The following is a 22,950-nucleotide window of genomic DNA, read 5'->3' on the forward strand; positions in this document are numbered from 1 at the left end:
TTGGAGTGTTTAACATTTTTGATTCGAGCGTCATTGATGAGTCTTTTGTAGACGAAACGCGCGTCTGGCGTCTGGCTCAGTAGTCAGCATTGCTGTGTTGACTTGAGTTATCATTGATATGTCCATAATTATAAATTGACTGTTAACAAAACTTTCAGTTCAGTATTTGGCAAAACTTTAGGAATTATTGGTCCTCAATGCACTTCATCTTCGTACGTTATTTAGTAGCCTTTTTAACATTTTTGATTCGGGCGTCACTGATGAGTCTTTTGGCGTAAGTATAAAATTTATATTCGGTGTTTCTATAGAATATTTTTGAAACCTGAGGTTACATGGGTACTAAAGCTTGTCCACAGGAAAACAAGTGGTGAAAATTTAATTTGTTAAATTCCAGTGATGGTTATTTTCTTATATGGCATGAAATGTTATGTGAAATTTGTCTATAGTGCTGGACAAGATTAAACATGCCATGTTTGTGGGCGCTTAACACTCCCCTTAACCTTGAACGACAGTGCTGTAACCGTACAACATTAGAATAAACTATAAAAATCAGTTGCAAAGGCTTAAATCATCGGATTTGTACCAATAGAAATACATCTAACAAAAAACGCAGCCAGAGTGGACGTAGACGGGTACTTAAACATCCCAAAAACAGAAAGACACATCTGAGAGTAATTGCAGTTACTTAAACAATGAGATATTTTGTGAATTGACCCCATCAACTTTTTTTTACAATGAATAAACGTATTTGTTTTATATTATTTAATGATATCAGGTCTAAACATTTTTATTCTTAAAAAGGAAATTGTTGTATGTGATGGTATAACAAATATTTAAAACAAATTCCTTTTTCAAGTCTTGTGGTGAAAAGAAAGTTTCATTTTATGTATCGGAATGTGTAAAAATTGATTATTTAAATCCCCACTTAAAGGCCTCTGATAGACAGAGTGAGCATAAAATTATTGTTCACGATAGCCTATGACAAACGGACATGCATTAAGATCACCCTGTTTATTGTCAGTTGATAAGTTAAGAAATTGGTGTATAGGTTTGGCTGATTGTTGAAGATCGAAACGTGACATTTTGTCTTATTGGAAACAACGTTTTACTACTATATCTGCTCCTGCTTATATGGAATATAACCAAGCAACTGGTTTCATATTATAGCACTTCGGTTTTGTTTTTCTTGGATAATTCGTTATTATATGATTTTATCGAAATAGCAAAAAACCGTTAGTTATTATTATCCTGCAGAATGAAGGAAATATATAGTTAGATATATAATGATAACGTGTCATACCAACTTATCTCTTGGCCTTATCATTACTGTATATCTACCTTAAAATAATTTTTCCAGAGATTAAATATTTTCTGTTACAGATGGAGGAACAACAGTAATGGGCAATACAGGGATATCAATTCATAACCAATCTTTATTAACATGTGGAAATGGCGAGGTTATATCACAACTAGCAGTTTGTGATACTAATTATGATTGTTCTGACAGGTCTGACGAACAACATTGTGGTAAGAAATAATTTCTTTAATATATTCAAACTGAAACATTTGATACTGTAAATAACAATACCTTTTTTTTAAATTTAGATTAAAATAAGAGACCTGAATATACTAAATAATTTAAATGTGATCATTGTATATTCTACAGCTTATTATATCAACCAAATAACTAGATCGTCTCATGTTTACAACAAAAAAGATAGAATATAAAGGGAGAAAAAGAAAAATCTTGTAAACCACAGGAAGGCATAAACAAAACTACATATAAATGATTAAAAATTATCAAGCTTTCTTGTTATTACAAGTGAAAATTCCAAAATGTATAACCAAAATGCTAAATTTACGTATGTAGGTTCAAAGTTTTTATTTCTATTTGTAGGTGCTATATTTCATTAACACACGCACGGTAAAATAAATATATGTGGAGGTTGAAATGATGAAATGACCTAAATTGTCATTTTATGTATGAATATTCAAACGTTTTCTATGGTGCTTTTCTACTTTTTGAGAAAGTGATTCAATTCTATTTCTTTTAGAGATGAAACATTAAGTTTCTATTATCAGGTACAGAATGTTCAGGTTCCCAGTATCAATGTGCAGATGCTTCATGTATACATTTTACTTTCTACTGTGACCACATCAAACACTGCAAAGATGGATCAGACGAACAACACTGTCGTAAGTTGAATAATTATCCGAAACATAGCAAAATTGTATTAATATAAACACATGTATACATTTTACCTTCTACTGTGATCACTTTAAACACTGCATAGATGAAATGCATGGATCAGACGAAGAACACTACCGTAAGTTGGATAATTAAACAAAAATAGCAAAATAATATTGTGAACAACATATTTTGACACATAACATATCCTAATAAAAATGTATAAATAAATGTTTTTATTACATTGGTTGCAATGAATTACATTGATTTCCCAGTGAAATAAAAACCGATAATTTCACATGTGAAATAAACGTGGTTATTTCATTCTCTGACGTCATACAACAATAGGCGTTGTCAAGACGTCGATAATGGCGGATCAAAACAAATTGTGAATGCGTAGAAAAAAGATACAGTTCCTTACATGTTTTACTTTAATTTCTTTAAAAAAAAAAGCCATTTATCAATGTAATAAAAAGAATAACTAATTGAAGAATTCAAATATCGAATATAATAATTGGATAATTAAACAAAAATAGCAAAATAATATTGTGATCAACATATTTTGACGCATAACATATCCAAATAAAAATGTATAAATGAATAATTGTCTTAATGGAATATTATGAGAACATGTTACAATCTAACAAAATACCATGCTACATCTTTAGTTTGTTACCTTGGTTTGTCTCTTCATAATCGATTTATGAGATTTTGAAACCAACCAGTAAACCACTGTCAAACTAATTTCTTGGTAAAAAGGACGTAGATTGCATCCGTATCAGTTTCAAAAAGTGTAACCTTTTTTTTTTGTTACACCTCTGAGACATAGGAATGAAATAACTTGATAACTAAAGATTCTATACCGATGCTTAAAGGTCTAAAGTTTCATTCTGGACTAAATGTTGCCATTGACCTCATTTCTGAAGTTCATCGACTGCTTTAAAACCTGTATATGAACTACATAACAATTCTACCACAGCATCGAGTGAATTACTATATTTTCCCACTCGAGACAGTTACATTTCGAATTTAAACACGTGGCTAGCCGAGCCTTTTAAATATACAAAATTTAACTGTCGATAGTGGATTTACCGTATTGCCCGAAATTTGGTGGTAGAATTTTTTCTCTAATGATTTTTAGACGATATGCAGACAATCATTCTAATGCAATTATTTTGTATCAATGGTTCTGATTGGATGACAGTAAGCGTAATATTTTCTATCTCCTTGTCTGTAACTAAGGAAGCCGACATTTTGAATTGCAGAATGTATTGACATGTAATTTCTACAATAATAAGGGGGAAAAAATCTCATATGCTGCACCTTAAATCTTCTGTTTGTCAAATTTTATTACATTTTGAAGCAGCTAAGAAGCCAGAAAACGCCCGATGTAAACGTTTGACGCCGGAAGGATACTTATGACGTCACCAAGTTTAGGGACCAAAAAAGCTAACATCTGTTCGCGGAATTTTCTTAAATAAAATTTTACACTGAAAGAATGTTTGAAATTTAATTATGAAGTTGTTTTGCATCAGAAAAGAGATAACTGTATTGTATTTGAAGCTTTGCGGACGTCAACCGGTAGTTTTACTGTCGCAAATACCCGTTTACCCGTCTCCGCTCTCAGGTAAACTAAATATACGACAGTAAAACTACCGATGGACGTCTGCAAAGTTTCAAATACAATACAGTTATCTCTTAATTATCCTTTTTTTTCGAACATCTGCAAAAAGATGTGTTTGTTCTATGTGACGTCATCAGGCATGGTTGCCTTTGATGTGACAATAGAACTTTTTAAAGGAAAGCAAGTTTGAAGTCGAATTTTGACCAATGACAAATTAAGATCAAACGAACCACACGTATCAGGTCAGGAAAAGGATAATTCGGCGTAATTTGTGAAATTTTAATATAAATTCAATCATGGTTTAACGTAAAATGCGTAATTGACTCATTCCCAACTGCAAGTTGAAATTTTCTTGAATTCATTTCCCTACCTAATCAAAGGAAATGATAATCGTTGACAAATAGTAATATGATTGAGTTGAAATGAGTTTGTTCTTTGAAAATTTTCTACTAGATTCTGTTGATCAGTCGTCTCGAAAAATCTCAATATTCAAATCTTGATTTTTGTTTAGGATGGGGAAAATGTAAAGATGGTGAATGGCAGTGTGACAACAAACAGTGTGTTCCTTCAGCACAACGCTGTGACGTCACAATAAATTGTTTTGATGGATCGGATGAGAACAGTTGTGGTATATACACTTATATGCTTATTAAATTGCTACTGCACAAAAGGTTAAATGATCCACAAAAAACCGTTGAAGAATTAGGTTCAAATATTAACAGTCTGTAGAAAATTAAATATCATCATTTATCTCACATTTCTAGGGATACGATTGGTTAAAAGCAACCGTTTCGCTCTCTCCCTATATGGAATTACTGACCCCATATATATCGTATTAGGTCACAAGCACGCGATGTAACTCATAATATTGAGGAATTGATATGACCAGTGATTGCTTTCGGATAAAAAGATACCAAAGTCTAAGAGCAATCAAAAGTCAGAAAATAAAGAAAACATTGCAAAAATAATCATACTGAACAGACAAATAACAGTTCACAAAATTTTACCAGGAAAGCTAAAGATTGAGCAACAACAACATCATGTTATCTTTAAGCATATTTTTTCAAGATATTCCCTATATATACTATGTTATAAAATTAGGACTAGTATTATCTAAAATAAATTTTGTTTATCTATTTGTCGTCGTTTGGCATCAATTCTGTCAGTAATATTTTTATCACTGCTTGTTCTCTGAGTGTTCTATTTTAGGTACTGTAAATTAAGAAATTATTGCGTGCATTTATTATTGCAATTTTGTCAACTTAGAATAAAATGCGATTTTAATTTTTACGCTATTGAGAAAATCCTGTTTAATTCATATGAAAAATTTTAAAATGTGAGTTTAAATAATGCGATTATAACCCTGTCGGATTTTGCGCAATGATAAAAACAACGCAATAATTTCTGAATTTACAGTACATTATTTTTTAAAAATCATGGCACGAATTACACTTTATCTTATTTTGATATGAGTTATTAGGTTCAACCCACCATTATTTTTCTTAAATGACCTGTACCAAGTCAAGAATATGGCAGTTGTTATTAAATAGTCCGTTTCTATGTATTTTTGTGTTGGTTTTTGGAGCATTTCAGTGTTTCTGTTGTTCTGTTGTTTCCTCTTATAGTTGATGTGTTTCCCCCTCGGTTTTAGTTTGCAACTTAGATTTGTTTTCACTTAATCGACTTATGACTATTGAACAGCGGTATACTACTGTTGCCTTTATTCAATTCCCTTCTTAATGAACAGTACTGAATCGTTTTAATTCTAACCTTCACTGAGATTAACAATAAATTATATATAGCCTTATATTAAAACGTTTTGCTCGTGATTGCTCACACTTCATGGACCGTAGAATTTATATTTCGTTCTTATGTTGTACTGTTACACCACCCTCTCAGGTTACGGGATGGTTGGCATCCCGCTAACATGTATAACCCCGCCACATTGTGTATGCATGTCCCAAATCATGAGCCTATTATTCAGTGGTTGTCGTTTATTGCTGTGTTACATATTTGTTTTTCGTTCATCATTTTTTACATAAATAAGACCGTTAGTTTTCTCGTTTGAATTGTTTTCCATTGTCATTTCTGGGCTTTTATAGCTGGCTTACGGTATGGACTTGTTGAAGGCCGTACGGTTACCCATCGTTGTTAATTTCTGTGTCATTTGGTCTCTTGTGAAGAGTTTTATCATTGGCAATCAAACCACATCCTCTTTTTAATAATCATTATCAATGTGTGTCAATATTTTTTGTATTTTTTTCTTTTTTCTTTTTCTTTTTGTGTTTCTTGGTTTATGAGTGCTACTTCGTTTACTCCCTCTAAAATTTTCTATCAGGAAATAATAACAAAAATATTCTGCAAAAAATGTATACATGTCTTACAAATTCATTTTATGATTTAAAAAATGTATACAAAGATGACCAGCTTCTTTAAATTTTTAACCAAATCTTGATTTGGTCAATTATGTGTCTATTCTGTGTCTTTTGTGCTGTCCAATATGTTTGTCAATATTTTTTGGTATTTTTTTCTTTTTTCTTTTTCTTTTTGTGTTTGTTGGTTTATGAGTGCTACTTCATTTACTCCCTCTAAGATGTTCTATCAGGAAATAATATCAAAAATATTCTGCAAAAAATGTATACATGTCTTACAGATTCATTTTATGATTTAAAAAATGTATACAAAGATGACCAGCTTCTTTAAATGTTTAACCAAATCTTGATTTGGTCAATTATGTGTCTATTCTGTGTCTTTTGTGCTGTCCATTATCTTTGGTAGTTTTAATTTTCCTTTTTATGCATTTTAGTTTTTGAAACCTACTTTGAAAACCTCTACTGGAACACGAAACTAAATATCCATATTCTAAAGAAGAAAAATGTCTACAGGAAGTAATCTGTTCGTAATAAGCTACAAACCAATTGGCTCAAAAAAGCTCATAGTTCTCAACCTTTTTCACTATGCTATTCTATACTGTAGAGATAAACGATTCTTATATTTGTGAAGTATGATATATATATATATATATATATATATGCATGAATGATAAGTAAGTAATTCAAGGGACATTCAAATCACGAGTAAAATCACATGACTTTGTACACTAATGCATTATATCATTCAAATAGTTTAACATCTTTATTCAACAGAGAGAGATAAATCAGATTAATCTAAGTTTCATATAAGTATAATAGTGAAACTTTATAGTCCTATTTTCGCATAAAATGAGAGATCGTCCTATTTTTTTATTGTTTACTCTCCATGATTTACGTAAAAACATGTAACGCTGCATTTAGTAAACAAATGTGAACATGAACAACATTCAAACTAAAGTTATTTTAACCCATCGAATTCAGTGTTACTACCATCTCTCTTTGGGGTATATATTAACAAGATAGCGTCACAATGCTTCCATCGCACTTCAGCGTCAACCCATTGAAATTCAGTGTGACCATCACGGTTTAGAGTACCCTCGCGGTTCAAAAGTCCTACATATATAAAAATAAGAAGATAATGTATGATTGCCAAAACTTATTTGTGGAATTTCATGAATTTTCTATTGTGATTGTGTTCTCCTAAATATTGATAAATCAAACTTTTGAATTTCTCTGATTTTCGTAAGCGGTATAGATATTCCTGTGTTCTTAACAATTTCAGTCCTGTAGGTCCTACATATTGTCTACCACACTGTGACTTGGTTCTAATTACCAGATCTATGAAGCATTTGGTTTTAAATAATTGTCACGGAAAAAAGGAGAACGAAAGAGCTCCCCAGTTCAATATGTTCACTGTTCACCTTCCAGAATATTTGAAGATACAAAAATGTATATGCTGATAACGACGTTGATTTTATTTAGATACTCCGACTGTGAGGGGTTTTTCCATTGATGGCGGTTTAATCTATGTTAGAATTCGGGTTTAATAGCCAGTTGATATTCGTTAAGTTGTTATATAAAGTTTCTTTCCAGTTCTCAAAATCATTACTATTTAACGGATTTTGAGAAAATATGTTTCATTAATATTTTTTTCCCTAAAGAGCATAACATATAATACTGTCATTATATGATGTTTGACTCCTAAAGATGTACACCTCTCAGGAGCCAAACATTTCCACTTTTTTTCTTAACCTGATTTTTGGGTTTATAGGACTGTAGAAAAAAAATTGGTGAAGAAAAAAATCATATGGTGGTGCACTTCTTTTTTTGCTACGGCCATTTGAAAGTACCAAAATTTCTGATGATTTCCCGATTTTTCATCAATTTTTACCCATTTCTGGGCTATTATGATAAAAATATCAGTTTCCCAACTAAATCTTTTTATATTTTCAATAAAGATGAAGTTGACCAATCTGAAAAAAATTGACTTAAAAAAAAGACTATATGTAGGTGTAAATATAAGACAGTTTCATAACATTGTGTTGCTTTTTTGTGTCAAATTTACCATGCTGTCAATTTTGTTATTTTTGGATTTTTCTTTTTTTTAGAACAATAAGCATATTGTTTCAACTTCTTTGTTATAAATGATTGAAAAAATATATATCAATTTGAAAAGAACAAATTGATATGGGATGCACATGTTTCTGGTAAAATCATTTCTTGTACCCCTCATCCATTTTCTCAACATTGTGGCTAATGAGACTGATTTGATTGTTAATAAAATTTAAAAATTGTATTACCCCACAACTACTTGTTGAAAATACACAATTTTTCATAGAGTTCAGTTTGATTATAATGTTTCTTTAAATTCATTGATATTTCCACTTAGCTTATATCGCATGTTTTGGAAATAATTCCAGAACGAGATTTCAACGAGACTGAAACGTCAAAAGAATACATCCTTAAGATTCAATAACGAAAGTTTATCTTTTTTTTTCCAGTCAAGAATGAATTTTAACCGATGAATTAGTCGTCTATATTCTGCGGACAACTTAAACTAATGAGGAATTTTTGTTATCCGAAAAAAATAATTTTGTTAATATTCTTTATAATTATTGTTGGATTTGGTATCAATGATCAACGAAAGCGTCGTACATGTATAAGTTACAGATTTGTGTGTTCAGCAGTAAGAACGGATTAAAGTTTATGCATTTATTTCAGGCTGTAGATTTTTCAGGATCAATTTGTTTCAAATTGTAATATTTAGAAAAGGAAAATTTGACTGATGAGTGTCGATGGACGCAAAATGAAAACAAAGGTTTAAAAATTTTATAAAAAAAGCGACCAACCAATATAATAATATTATTATTTTATTAAAATATTTATATATATTTTTCGTTGCGTAATAAGAAACAATTCGGTTCAAAACCTTTAATATAATTCTTTTGGTGCCTTTTTCTAATTATCGACAAAACACCAAAACGAGTTATACAGTTATATTGTTATAAAAGTTCAGTCATGAGAGACAAAAAGCAAATTTTGCGTGAACCTTACGTACACGATATTAATATAACGAATTTTGTAGCATGTTGTGAATTTAACTTAGATTAAAGAAAATGCCTATACCAAGTCAAGAATATGACAGCTGTTATTCGTTCGTTTGATGTGTTTGAGCTTTTGATTTTTCCATTTGATTAGGAACTCTCCGTTTTGAATATGCTTTGAGTTCGGTATTTTTGTTATTTTACTTTTTAATTTCGTTCCTATTGTTTTAATATGTATTGTTGACAAATTTGATTTTAAATATAATCCTACTAAAAGGATATTTAAACCATAACAAGTAAATACCCCTTCAACTAGACAAAGGAGTAAAAAAGTCTTGTTTCAACAAACACAGAATTGAAATAGGGGCAACATTGCAAAGATGGAATCTTAAAGAATCGGCAATTCTACTTTCCTCTGAAAAATGAAACATATCTTACATATACATGTATTTAACATTTCGCAGTATTGTTAAGAACTCTGTACTAAAATTCATGATTTCAATAAAGATGAACAGATTGAAATATAACTCTTATTTTCCAATCAGATTAGCATCAATTGAAGAGCGACATGACGTGATTATATATATATTTATTTTTCAGAAACTTGTAGTTTTAACACTTTCCAATGTTATGATAAATCATGTATCAGTCAAGATCGTGTATGTGATACTATATCTGACTGCCCTGGAAAATATAATGAAGATGAGTATGGTTGCACATATAGTGCAATACAGACATCGTGTGAACAATGGTGGGTCATTGGAGCGAGATTAAATGGGATGTACTCTATAGATCAAGGAACAGAAGGTATATTATATAACCGCATTAAAATTTAGTTTTGATTCAAGTATTGATGACCTCAAGACACTTTATTATTGAGGCACAATTTACTAAGATGATGTTAAAAAAATAGATGAAATTGGATAAACATCAGTATAAAACGTATTCTACAAAATACCTAAGATTAAGAAAACCACATGGAGCTGATAACAGGGTTAGGGCTAGGGTGAGTGCTTATGCTTTATCGTTTTGTTTTTTCAATAACTATCTTTCTTTCATATACATGCAAACTAAAAAGGATGTCATAGCTAGGATATGTAACTTCGAATGTTCATTCCTAATAGAGGTAAATTAAAAAAAAATCAAAATGATTTAGAACTGAAAAGAATTACTTAACTTTCGAGATGTTTTTATCAAGTAGGGGGCTTCGAATTTGATGATAGTAAATAAAAAAATTACTTGGACACATCTGTTTGCTAAGATATTTCTATTATGGGTTCTCAATAAGTAGTCTAAGATATGTGCTTAGTGACATTTTTGTTGTTAGAAATGAGGGATGACAGTCACGTCCTCTCTGTGTTTTTTTATGTCTCTCTTTGCATCTATCTGACGAGTAAAGTCTTTTTCAACTGATTTTTATAGTTTGTTCTTATTTTGTGCTGTTACATCACTGTCCCAAGTAATGGGGAAGGTTGAGCGCTCACACAATTGTGTAACCATTCCATATTGATATTCATGTCATGATTAGAAAATACATGGAATAACACCAGTACAAACCCAAACCCAATTTGATATTCATATACGTTGCTATATATAAAACCAATCTCTTTTATTTTTAGAAATTTAACTATCTTATATTAACGTCACTTTGTGTAGCGTTGATTCATTCATGTGACGCGCATTTTTTACTTTTTTTGTGCTTTCAAACCCACCATTTTTTCATAAAATGTCCATTACCAAGTCAGGAATATGGTAGTTGTTATCAAATAGTCAGTTTCTGTGTATGTTGGCGTTTGTTTTTTGTGCAGCTCAAGTGTTTCTGTTGTTCCGTTGTTTTCTTTTATACTTGATGTGTTTCCCTCGGTTTTAGTTTGTAACCCGGATTTGTTTTCGCTTAATCGATTTATGACTACTGAACAGCGGTGTACTGCTGTTGCCTTTATTTAACCTCGTATTATTCTTTATCACATACGTTGGGTTTTGCATATGTAATAACCTCAAAGTTGCTATGGGCAATAAAGAGGTTATTGATTATTGCACCCTGATTCCAAATGACGTGTCGTCATTGTATCCTTAACGACAATTGATAACACTTTTGTAATAAAAAAAAATAAGATTTTACCTGTTATGTTTCATTTAATTGTTATAATTGAACTTGTTTTTTTCTTTTCCGCAGAACTTAAATATGTGATAAATATGTTATAACATGCCCTGGTATCATCCCTCGACCCAGATCAACCCTCGTCTAAAGCCTCGGGCCGATATGGGAGTCTTTGGACGATACAAGGGCCAATATGGAAAAGGGCATGTCATAATCTGTACTTATTTTGCCTGTCCGAAGTCAGGATCTGTCGTTAAGTGGTTGTCGTTGGTTCATGTCTTTCATGTTTGTTTTTCGTAAATTGTTTTGTTATAAATTAGCCATTCAGTTACCCAATTGAAATTATTTCGATTCTATAAGAATAGAAGTTCTGTAGTATTATTTCAATTTCAGTTTTTTAAACAAAATATCGGCATAGCTTTGTAAATAGGTTCTGATACATGTGGATCTACGTGGGAGGTATAGTGTAACATCCATTATTATGTATTTCTCTGAGTCTGCGCTAAATATAGATATGTAAACCTCAGATCTATGTACAACCTCAAATCTGTGTCCGTTTCTCAAATCCATGCCCATCATGACGTCAATCGCTAATCTATGTCCGTAATAAAGATTCGGCCTCAAATCGTGACGTCATTCTCAAATTTGTGTCCGTTAAAAAGATAAGGTCTCAAATCTGTGTAATATTTTTTTTCCAATTTGCTTCCCATGCGCAAATTTATGCCGTCTAATAAGTTCGGCCTTATAGGTTTTTTATTTTATTTAGTTAGACCCCATTCACACTAGCATTTTTTTTTTAATCGATCTAATTTGAATCGATCTAAATAAAACCAGTTAGCGTTCACATTATCTTTAATCATAACGATCTCTATCGGTTTAAACCGATCCACTAGCTGCGTTCACACTACAATTAAAAACGCAATCGATCTAACCTTTTTACCCGAAAAACTGTAAACATTGTGTATATATATAGAACTGATTTATAAAATTCATCTATTGAAACTCTGACACACACACTTGAAAAAAAATGGATAAAGTTATTGTTTCTCCTGAATCAGAAGTTAACATTTTGGTACAGGTGTTATTGCCGTTTTCTTTAATTTCGAAAAAAAATTATCTGTAGTAACGAAGTTATAACACGACGAAGTATTGCGTTTCCGAGAAAGAAAAAATAATAATCATAATAAAAGAAGACACAGATTTCGCAAATCTATGCGATGGCGAAGACAAAATGTTTTCAGTTTGTTTTATATAAATGTCTGTAAACAGAGAAATATGGGTTAAACAACGAACCTCTGAGATAGTTTTGGCGCTGTACATGCTCATACGTTATTTTCGATTCAGTCGTACTAGTTAAAACCGATCGCTGCGTTTTTATTTAAAGTAAGATCGGTTTACTTTAGATCGATTCAAACTTAACTACCTCTTTTGATGTTTTAGTTTAGACCGATTGAAGATCGATTCAAAGCGTTCACATTGGCCCTTAAATCGATCTAAAGTGAACCGGTATAAACACTGGACACTTTTAATTTGCAAAACACTCATTTGCAAATCCGCCGCCGCCTCAAACAAGAGCTACAATATCATGTATATAACCAAAATGTGCAGAATTACATGGGATTCAATAATTTCATTGGTTTTCTACAGTTACTTTCATATTTATTTTGCAATTTGAATTATAAAAACATGGGATTTTCAATATCCCATGGGACAGGGCAAAATCCCATGGGATTTACCATTATCCCATGGGATTTTGGTTAAATCCCATGGGATTTTTTTTTGTCCCATGGGATTATTGTAGTCCCATGGGATATTTGTTGTCCCATAGCAATTTGAATTATAAAAACATGGGATTTTCAATATCCCATGGGACCAAAAAAAATCCCATGGGATTTAACCAAAATCCCATGGGATAATGGTAAATCCCATGGGATTTTGCCCTGTCCCATGGGATATTGAAAATCCCATGTTTTTATAATTCAAATTGCAAAATAAATATGAAAGTAACAGTATAAAACCAATGAAATTATTGAATCCCATGTAATTCCGCACATTTTGGTTATATACATGATATTGTAGCTCTTGTTTGAGGCGGCGGCGGATTTGCAAATGAGTGTTTTGCAAATTAAAAGTGTCCAGTGTTTATAGTTTAAATCGATAAAAATGTCCTAGTGTGAACTGGGTCTAATTTCCCATAATTCAATATTATGTTGGTGTGTATTCTCCATGTATGTGCAAGAGCTGAAGTATAGTATGCGTTTAAGAAAATCCGACTTAATTATTTAGCTGATATTTATAATATTGTTTCAAGTACGGTCTTATATGCTTTTTGTTTTATTATGTCATTTTTCCATTTTTGCGTGGGTTATTATTGTATGCCGTCTTTATTTATTTTAATAAAAAAGACGGCGTACTTCGTTTTGTCTTATGAATTTGTTCATATCGCTGTTTCATTGACATTCACACCCCTTTATCTATGTTTTCCTTGAATACCAGTATCAAAGAATCATTATAAATTGATAAGAATAAAACGTTCTTTATATTTGAAATATTTGAGAATCACAATAGAACATACATCAATTGTTTGGTCTTAGCTGATATCTATTTAGTTCAAATGTAAAACTTGTAATAATGTCTTTAATAACGAAAATAATTCCCCGAGAAGATTCATTCTTTATGTTTTGGCACATTCCTTCCCTCCAGAAACCAGATATAAACACTGCAGCCCCTTTGATCATGGCTGGATTTGTTTTGAATTATAAATATTCCCCAATAGTAGAAGAAAGTAAAAATATCCCGATAATTGTCAGAAAACATTTCAAGAGGATAAATCTCTAGTTGACGTTTTTGAAAATATTCAATCAGTCCACTATTCATAACAGATTTTCCTCCAGTTTAAAAAACAAAACATAAAGCAGTTTTAAACCATGTATATTAAAAGATAAAATGTTAACCTTGCTTTTGACATATAAACCACTTGTTCAATGTTTGTTCGGTGTGAGTAAATGCTCCGTAATAAAGGCCGTACTTACACCTGTAATTGTTTAACTTTTCATCGTTTACTTGATGACGTTTTGTTATGTTTTACGTCAATGAAAGGACATAGATTTGAACCAAAAATGGCCATAGCTTTGAGTAAATAAAGGACATAGATGAGAGACAATACAGGACATAGATTTGGAACGTCTATGACGCAATATTAAAAAGAATATAGATTTTCGGAAAGGACATAGATTTGAGGCCGGACATAGATTTGAGGCTAACATATATATCGAGAATTTTAGCACGGTCACGGTTGTTTACATTTAGCAAAAGAAGCACGTCATATTAGAATAAAAAATAATTCAAACACGTTACGTTGTCATTACCTTTAATTTAATTTCAGATACATATTTGGTATACTGTGAATTCAACGATAAAGGCAATACACTACTGATCTCAACCTTCTTTTTTTATAACAATGTTGGTACTTCATTTGGCTATACTGGGTCGTCATCCTTCCATTATAATGAAGTTAGTTTTCCTGTGGATATGATAAAAGGTGTAATGAAGAAAAAATACCGGTGTTCACAAAATGTTAAAGTGACATGCTATTTCCATGACGCTTTCTCTTCTGATTTCTCAAGAACGTATCCAGAATATTTTGATGTGACCTACAATAAAAGGCAAGTACTTGAACGTTACTTAATTCTGACGTACAACGTACCACCATTCTCAAATTCATAAATGTCGCTTCCTTTATATGTTACCTATGAATTAACTCACTTTGACAAACTAAATTTATGACGCAATAGGCCATTTATTTTAAACAGCTTTTGCAATGGTTCTCGTCATTTATTGTTCGACACATGTCTACAAACAGTATGCTCTAACGGAATTATATGCAGAAATTGTTTCAACACACACGGATCCACTTTGATTGTGATAAATATTGGCTTTTTGGTGTTAAACGGTTAAGCGATAAATTGTATAGCATCTTTCAAAAAAATGTTTTATCCGATTTGAAAAAAATTATTTCACCTCTGGAATTTGTAAATCACCTTTAGGTAGAGTATATCTGTTGTTTCTGACTCTTCGAATTACATTTGATGCCTTTCATTAAGAACCTTGTTTTGACATTTTCCTTGTTTACTATTTAAAGGATTTTGTTTAATAAATCAACAAATATTAGTCTTGAAACATGTTTCCTACAATTTTGCTGGCCAAAACCTGATCATTTAGCTTTTTTCCTTGGTAAAAGAATCCAGCGCTTATGGTTTTTAATGAGATAACGGTAACAGTCATGACCGTGCTAACGTCACAAATAACAAGATGAGAAAATGTCTCAAACTGGACGATGTGGATTATTTTTCTGAACAATTACACGATGAATGGTATTGACAGTAGTTATTATATTCCGAAAGCTGACGAACTAAAGTCAATTGACCTAATTAATTTCATTCATTGAGTGTGGAACCAAGAAAAAGACGTTAATAGTCCATGTGAAGAGTCCATATTCGATTATTGTTCTCTCAATTCCAACCGACTTGTTTTATACAGATGGGTCCTTCTGATGAATAGATAACATAAAGCGCTTTCTACAGGGTTTTTAAAAAATCAACCTTCTATTAGTTTTGATCGAAAGTTTAAATTTCGAATTATTGATGATCCAAAGTTCGTTCTCGTCCATAAACAGTAACGTTTTAGATATACATGAGAAGCCGAAAAAAGAGTAAAAGTCCAATTAGGCGTTTGATTAGGATATTTTTTTCGTTTTTTTTTAGCTCACCTGGTCCGCAGGGCCAAGTGAGCTTCTCTCATCACTTTGCGTCCGGCGTCGTCGTCGTCGTCGTCCATCGTCGCTAACTTTTACAAAAATCTTCTCCTCTGAAACTACTGGGCCAAATTTAACCAAACTTGGCCACAATCATCATTGGGGTATTTAGTTTTTAAAATGTGTGACGTGAACCGGCCAATCAACCAAGATGGCCGCCATGGCTAAATAAAGCCAATAGTAGTATACCGCTGTTCAAACTCATAAATCCATGGACAAAAAACAAACCAAAACTGAGGGAAACGCATCAAACACAAGAGGAGAACAACGAAACAGCACTACAATGTAACACACACAGAAACGGACCAAACATCAGACAAAATCCCACGAGAATAACAAATATAACATCAAAACTAAATACATGAATTTGGGATAGACAAGTAACGTGACACGTGTTATCGCAATGTGAATTTACACTCAAAAATAAGAGAAAACAAACGACGAAACGTTAAAATGCAACACACACAGAAACGAACTATAATATAACAATGGCGATATTCCTGACTTGGTACAGGACATTTTTAAAGGAAAAAATGGTGGGTTGAACCTGGTTTTGTGGCATGCCAAACCTCCCTCTTTTATAGCCATGTGAAATATAACATTAAAATGACAACTCAACACCACAGGACTACAATATAAATAAATTGGAGAACACAATTGACAAAGAAACACACGAACGACAGCCAACAAAAGGCAACAAGTTCAAAATTTTAATACGGCAGAAGTGCATTTTGTCCACACAAGATCTACTAGTGACGCCCAGATACAAAAGTTTGAAAGCCGAAACAAGCACAAAGTCGAAAAGCATCGAGGACCAAAAGTCCAAAAAAGTTGTGCCAAAAACGGCCAGGGTCTTCTGTTAGTTACCAGAACATCCCTATTATTTAGAATAATTTATACTTTTGCAAACAGTAAATTTATAAAATTACTATACAGAAGATGTACATGATAAAACTGAAGTATTAACTAATTACAGGAAACAACTGAAATACATTACATAACCAGACATTTGCAACACAAAATGTAGACACATCCGAATAAGTTTAAACCTCAACGCCAAGTGACGTCATATTTGAAATCGTAAGAAATGACAAAAAAAATGACGTCATTTGAATTTGTAAAACAGATCATCAAAAAATTAAAATGACGTCACATTTGAATGAATAAGATAGAATTAGGATTGATTTAAGATTATATTTGAACTAAATACTGATATTGTATTTCATAACAATGCACATTTCAATACTTACATGTATTAATAGCATACTAAGGTAGCAATTAACTATATTATAAAGCTATGTCCGGTGTTTTAAATCTAACTTCAAACGTAAAATATTGTACTGATTACGTTGAAAAAATCAAATCTAATAAATGAATGCGGTGATTAATTTTCTTTACCATAACACATACATATAATAGAAAAGACGTCAAAACATTTGGCAAAATCCGATGAGAATTACAAATGTAAAATTAAACATTTAAACTAAATACATGAATTTGGGATAGACAAGTACCGTAACACGTCTTATAGTAATGCGAATTCACACTCAACAAAACAGTCACAATCGGGAATATGTCACGTTTGGTAATTAAAAGATTAGACGAAATAATGACAAACCACAATCTACCATGTGGTAAAAATTTAGTTTGGTCAAAGACACATCGTATGGATCCACCAATTCGTGATGGTGTCCATAAAATTTACGGAGTGTCAATTTTAATCTGTCCTCCTCATAACTTTGTTGGAGCAGTTTCTGCGTAAGGAGCACACTCCTGTATATGAAGTCCGTATAGTGTGAACAAGCACGAGAATAACGTATCAATTGTGATATGTAAACACCATACGAAGGGGCAGAGGGTATGTTACTGCTGAGAAATGGGAAATTGATAATTGGGAAGTTGAAATCGTCCCGTTATAGATAGATTTTGGCTTATAACTCTGAAACCACAGCATTTAGAGCAAATCTGACAGGAGAAATATTGTTTATCAAGTCAAGATCTAACTGCCCTGAAATTTTCAGACAAATCAGACAACCCGTTGTTGTCTTGCTGCCCCTGAATTGGTAGTTTTAAGGAAAATTTTGCAGTTTTGGGTTATTATCTTTAATATATTATGGATGGAGATAAACTGTAAACAGCAATAATGTTCAGCAAAGTAAGATCTACAAATAAGTCAGCATGACCAAAATGGTCAGTTGACACTTTAAGAAGTTATTGCCCTTTATAGTCAATTTTTAACCATTTTTCAAAAAGTTGAGTATTTTAAAAAAAAAATCTTCTTCTCTGAAACTACTGGGCCAAATTTAACCAAACTTGGCCACAATCATCATTGGGGTATCTAGTTTAAAAAATGTGTGGCGTGAATTGGCCAACCAACCAAGATGGCCGCCATGGCTAAAAATAGTACATAGGGACGATATGTAGATTTTGGCTTATATCTCTGAAGCCAAAGCATTTAGAGCAAATCTGACAAGGGATTTAATTGTTTATCAGATCAAGATCTATCTGCCCTGAAATTTTCAGAAAAATCAGACAACCCCTGTTGGGTTTCTGTCCCCAAATTAGTAATTTTAAATAAAATTTTGCAATTTTTTGGTTATTATCTTGAATATTATTATAGATAGAGATAAACTGTAAACAGCAGAAATGTTCAACAAAGAAAGATCCACAATTCAGTCAAAACATGACCAAAATTTTCAAATAACCCGTTGAGGAGTTATTGCCCTTAATAGTCAATTTTTATCAATTTTCATAAATTTTTGTAAATTTTTAGAAAATATGTTCCACTGTAATTACTGGGCCAATTTCATTATAGATAGAGATAATTGTATCAACAAGAATGTTCATTAAAGTAAGATCTACAAACACATCACCATCACCAAAACACAATTTGTCATGAATTTATCTGTGTCCATTGTTTGATATGTACATAGACCAAGGTGAGGGACACAGGCTCTTGACAGCCTCTAGGTTTTTTTTTTAATTTTTATTATTCATAACTTCCAATTTACAACATAATATACACAAATATAATAGCAATATATAATATATAAATCTAGATATTATCTAATTAATACATCTTTCTATTAGGAAGCATTTTTTTTTTATATACAAATATAAGATAGAGTAAAGCAATTTGAACACCGGAGAGAGAGAGAGAGATAGAAAGATAAAGAGAGTGAGAGAGAATAGTGTGGTGAGTTTTCAATATAATTCATTTAGAAATTGAATTCTATTTTAGTATAGTAAATACAGCATTTTCATTTATAATATGTATAATATGAAATGTAAAGTATATACATTTTTGTACTTAACTAAGTAATATATTAAAAACATTCCATTCTCTGAGAAACTGATGTTCACATTTGTTTTTCATAGCAATATTTTTGTCCATTGCATACACATATTTCATCTTTTCTTTTACTGAGTTTATTGACAGGTTTTTTTAAAAACATCTAGAATTATAAATGTATTGCTTTATGGTAAGAAAAAGATTATTTTCTGCATTGTCTTTTGATATTTTTGCAATGTTACCAAACAAAAAAACGTCTTTTGTAAAAAGTACACTAATTCCATTGGTCAGAAACCAATTTTCAATCTGTTCTTATAATAATTGTGTATGTTCACATTCCCAAAATAAATGTTCTAATGTTTCAATTTCTCTATTACAAAATGTACTATTTGGATTATCATAAATTTTAATTTTATGAAGAAATTTGTTTGTAGCTAAGATTCGATGATTGAATCTATACTGTAGCCAGTGTAACTTAGTATAATTTGTGACAACAAATTGCAGTTTATAAAAACATTTCCAATGATTTTGATCACAGCCAAACATTTCAGTCCATCTTAACTGACTAGTGGGAACACTTCCATTTTTATTTAAAACAATATACATATCTTTAGATCATTTTGAACTTTTAACAAGTCTTTTGATAGCAGATGGAATTAAAGGTAGTTCTAATTTGTGATGTTTTCCCACAAATGATTTTGATGCTTGATGTATAGCAGATATAATACTATTTTTTTATGAGAGAAAAAGGTCCCATCTTCATTTACAATATCATTTATAAATTTTATACCATTTTCAAACCAATCTTTATAAAAAAAAAATAGGTTTATTTGCTACCTTTATATTATTGTAAAGCCAGATTGGACTAGCAAGAAAGCATTCCCAGCTGTCATATTCATCTTTTTCTCTGAGAAGTTGCCATGCTTTCAGAACATCTTGCCAAAATTTATTTTTGATATTTTGTTGTAATGTTTGGATATAAACACTTCCACAACCATAAAATTTTTCAAGTTCTACATGAACATTTGACAAAAAAACATTCTGCTATTTGTTGTCTGTTTTAAATAATCTCCTTATCCATGTACACTTCTGTGCTAAAATAAATGCACTAAGATTTATCATTTTGAGTCCACCATCTTCAGTTTATATTTTGTAAAGTATCTCTCTTAATTCTATCAATTGGTGAACTCCATATAGAATTGTACATAAGCTGAGTAACATTTTTTTTAAATATCATCACTTGGATTTTGTAAGGATAAAACAAATGATTTAAAATAGGCAATATCAATGTCTTTTTAGTTTCACTTCATTTTTGAGTAAAAACGTTTTATTGGTATAAATTTATAAGGCTTGTTGATTTAGTTTAGGATAAAACCATATCTTATAAAGAAAAGGTTCTTATGTTGAAATAATTAATATATTCTTAAATACATTTTCTAAAGTGTGCAACCCATTCTGATCTTTATTAATTTGACTCCGAATTTTAGACAAAGTAAAATAATTTCACATATTTCCTATCTCTCTTTCTCCAAAATGATTTTTAGCATTTGATTCAATTATTGCTACCAGCAATATGCTTGAGTTCAGGAAAATATTGGCAACAAATGATTCTCTTTGTGTTACGTATGCCAAAAATATTTCTCCATATATGAGTCATTTAAATAAAATGTTAGATTTTAAATAAGTTACATTATGTATTTATTACCTGTTATTTGCTTCAGATTAGCTTTCAGTAACTATGAGTACTATTATTTTGGTGCTTTGTGTCTTTTCTTTTGAGGTCAGTGGCTTTTGTGCATCGTGCTGATCTTTTCTTATAAGCAAATTCCAACCAATTTAAAATCCTACAGTTGGTGCTGTTCACTATTGTCCATTAGGAAAGGGTTGAACGCTGACCCCGCCACATTATGAAGTGCAGCGATTGTTGTTTGTTCATGTCTTTCATATTTGTTCTTTGTAAGTCGTTTTGTTATAAATTAGGCCGTTAGTTTTCTTGTTTGAATTATTTAACATTTTCATGTTTGGTGCTTTTATAGACGACTATACAGTATGGGTTTTTTCTTATTTTTGAAAATCGTCTGGTTATACCTAATAAGTGATTCAAACGACACTTTCTTCATTATTATTACGTCTGGCGTACACAATTTAAATCTTAGTATCTATGGTGAGTTTATTTTCATTGTAAACACAAATGGATTTAATCATTGATTTTTTTCTATACTAACTGAACAATTCCTATCGTTTCTTGTATTTTAATATATCTACCAAATCCAGCTTAAGGTAGTATATGTATCTTTCGCCATCTTTATTTGTAAATAACAGAGAACCTAAGTTCCAGATTTTCAATCAAATTAGCAAAATTTGTTGCAGGAATGCAGATAAGTAATGTGAATTTTCATTTAAAAGCACATATTTATAAGATTTTAACTTATAAATATTAACATTTTTACATGCGAAAGTAATTTTACTTGATTTTTTAATGTTTTTAAATTGCATTTTAAGGGGAAGAAACTCTGAAATATCCATTTTCTAAAGGAATCTACATGAAATTTTGCTATTTAATATTTTAGCCGGAAAAAACGTACGGTGACCATATCTTTTCTTTTGATATTCTCAAAACATTTTCTTAAAGCTATCTTCTCGTATTTTATTATACAATTATATCATTTTGTTTAGCTTCTAATCACATAATGATGTTTTTTTTCCTTTATAATCCATACAAAATGTGTCATTTTGTTCCAAAAGAGGGACGAAAAAACCAAAGGGACATTCAAACTCATAAATCTAAAACAAACTGACAACGCCATGGCTAAAAATGAAAAGACAAACAAACAACAGCACACATGACATAACATAGAAAACCAAAGAATAAACAACACGAAGCCCACCAAAAAACTAGGGGTGATCTCAGGTGCTCTGGAAGGGTAAGCAGATCCTGCTCCACATGTGACACCCGTCACAACCTGTTACTTGAGAAAATGCTCGATGACATATCATTTTTATTATATTTTTAAACATATCACAATATATACTACGATTTGGAAAAGTATAAAAAAAAAATATACTCCTATACCATCCTAAAGTGCATTGGTGCTTTTTGTAGTCAAATAAATATATTCGATGTTAAATAGAACAATGTGATAAAATTAAATTAAATTCTATCATTTCCTTTGTAACTTATGTTATGGGTTTTTTTAATAAACAAATAATATGTGTTGGGGGCGGGGACTTAACAAGAGTGACTAGAAATAGTCTAGTTTTAATTTAGAAAAAATAATAACAATGGGAGTTGCGGCAAAATAAAATTGAGAATGGAAATGGGGAATGTTTCAAAGAGACAACAACCCGGTCAAATAGCAGAAACAGCCGAAGGTCACTAATGGGTCTTCAATACAGCGAGAAAATCTCGCACCGGAGGCGTGCTTAAGCTGGACCCTAAACAAATATTTACTAGTTTAGTGATAATGGACGTCATACTAAACTCCGAAATATATAAAAGAAACTAAAATTAAAAAT

At 31.3% G+C, this 22,950-nt stretch overlaps 1 protein-coding gene across 1 annotated transcript; it reads left to right on the top strand.

Annotated features, from left to right (window-relative positions):
* Positions 1 to 332: 332 nt before the first annotated feature.
* On the top strand, positions 333 to 15,055 carry LOC143046843 (uncharacterized). The gene is made up of 6 exons (XM_076219906.1): positions 333 to 336; positions 1,381 to 1,527; positions 2,083 to 2,196; positions 4,324 to 4,440; positions 9,829 to 10,035; positions 14,715 to 15,055. Exons 1-6 carry the CDS (start codon positions 333 to 335, stop codon positions 15,053 to 15,055), a joined length of 930 nt encoding a protein of 309 aa, XP_076076021.1.
* The last annotated feature ends 7,895 nt before the right edge of the window (positions 15,056 to 22,950 follow it).

This window comes from Mytilus galloprovincialis, chromosome 9 (assembly GCF_965363235.1).
Source record: "Mytilus galloprovincialis chromosome 9, xbMytGall1.hap1.1, whole genome shotgun sequence".
Lineage (NCBI taxonomy): Eukaryota > Metazoa > Mollusca > Bivalvia > Mytilida > Mytilidae > Mytilus > Mytilus galloprovincialis.